General features: G+C 62.4%; 1 protein-coding gene across 1 annotated transcript in view; it reads right to left on the bottom strand.

Moving 5' to 3' along the window:
• Positions 1 to 3: 3 nt before the first annotated feature.
• LOC104165713 (forkhead box protein A1-A-like) overlaps positions 4 to 237 on the bottom strand; it is a gene marked incomplete at its 3' end in the record, with an annotated part of 808 nt that continues 574 nt past the window's right edge. The window contains exon 2 of the mRNA XM_009705420.1: positions 4 to 232. Coding sequence (XP_009703722.1) covers positions 4 to 232 — 229 coding nt within the window. The remainder of the gene's footprint in view (positions 233 to 237) is intronic.

The following is a 237-nucleotide window of genomic DNA, read 5'->3' on the forward strand; positions in this document are numbered from 1 at the left end:
TGGCCCCGTAGGAGGAATATTGCAGCGCCTGCTCGTAGGCTTTGAAGTCCAGCTTGTGCTGCTGCTCCGAGGAGGACATGAGGTTGTTGATGGAGAAGGGGTGGTTGAAGGAGTAGTGGGGATCACCCTTGAGGTGGAGCTGGGGTTCGTGGGCTAAGGAGTGAGGGGGGTGCGGGACGGAGGCCAAGGTGGGGACGGAGCTGATGGTGGAGGAGGCGGGCGAGGCCGAGGGCTTTG

The sequence above is a fragment of the Cariama cristata genome, unplaced genomic scaffold (assembly GCF_000690535.1).
Source record: "Cariama cristata isolate BGI_N322 unplaced genomic scaffold, ASM69053v1 scaffold40058, whole genome shotgun sequence".
Classification (NCBI taxonomy): Eukaryota; Metazoa; Chordata; class Aves; order Cariamiformes; family Cariamidae; genus Cariama; species Cariama cristata.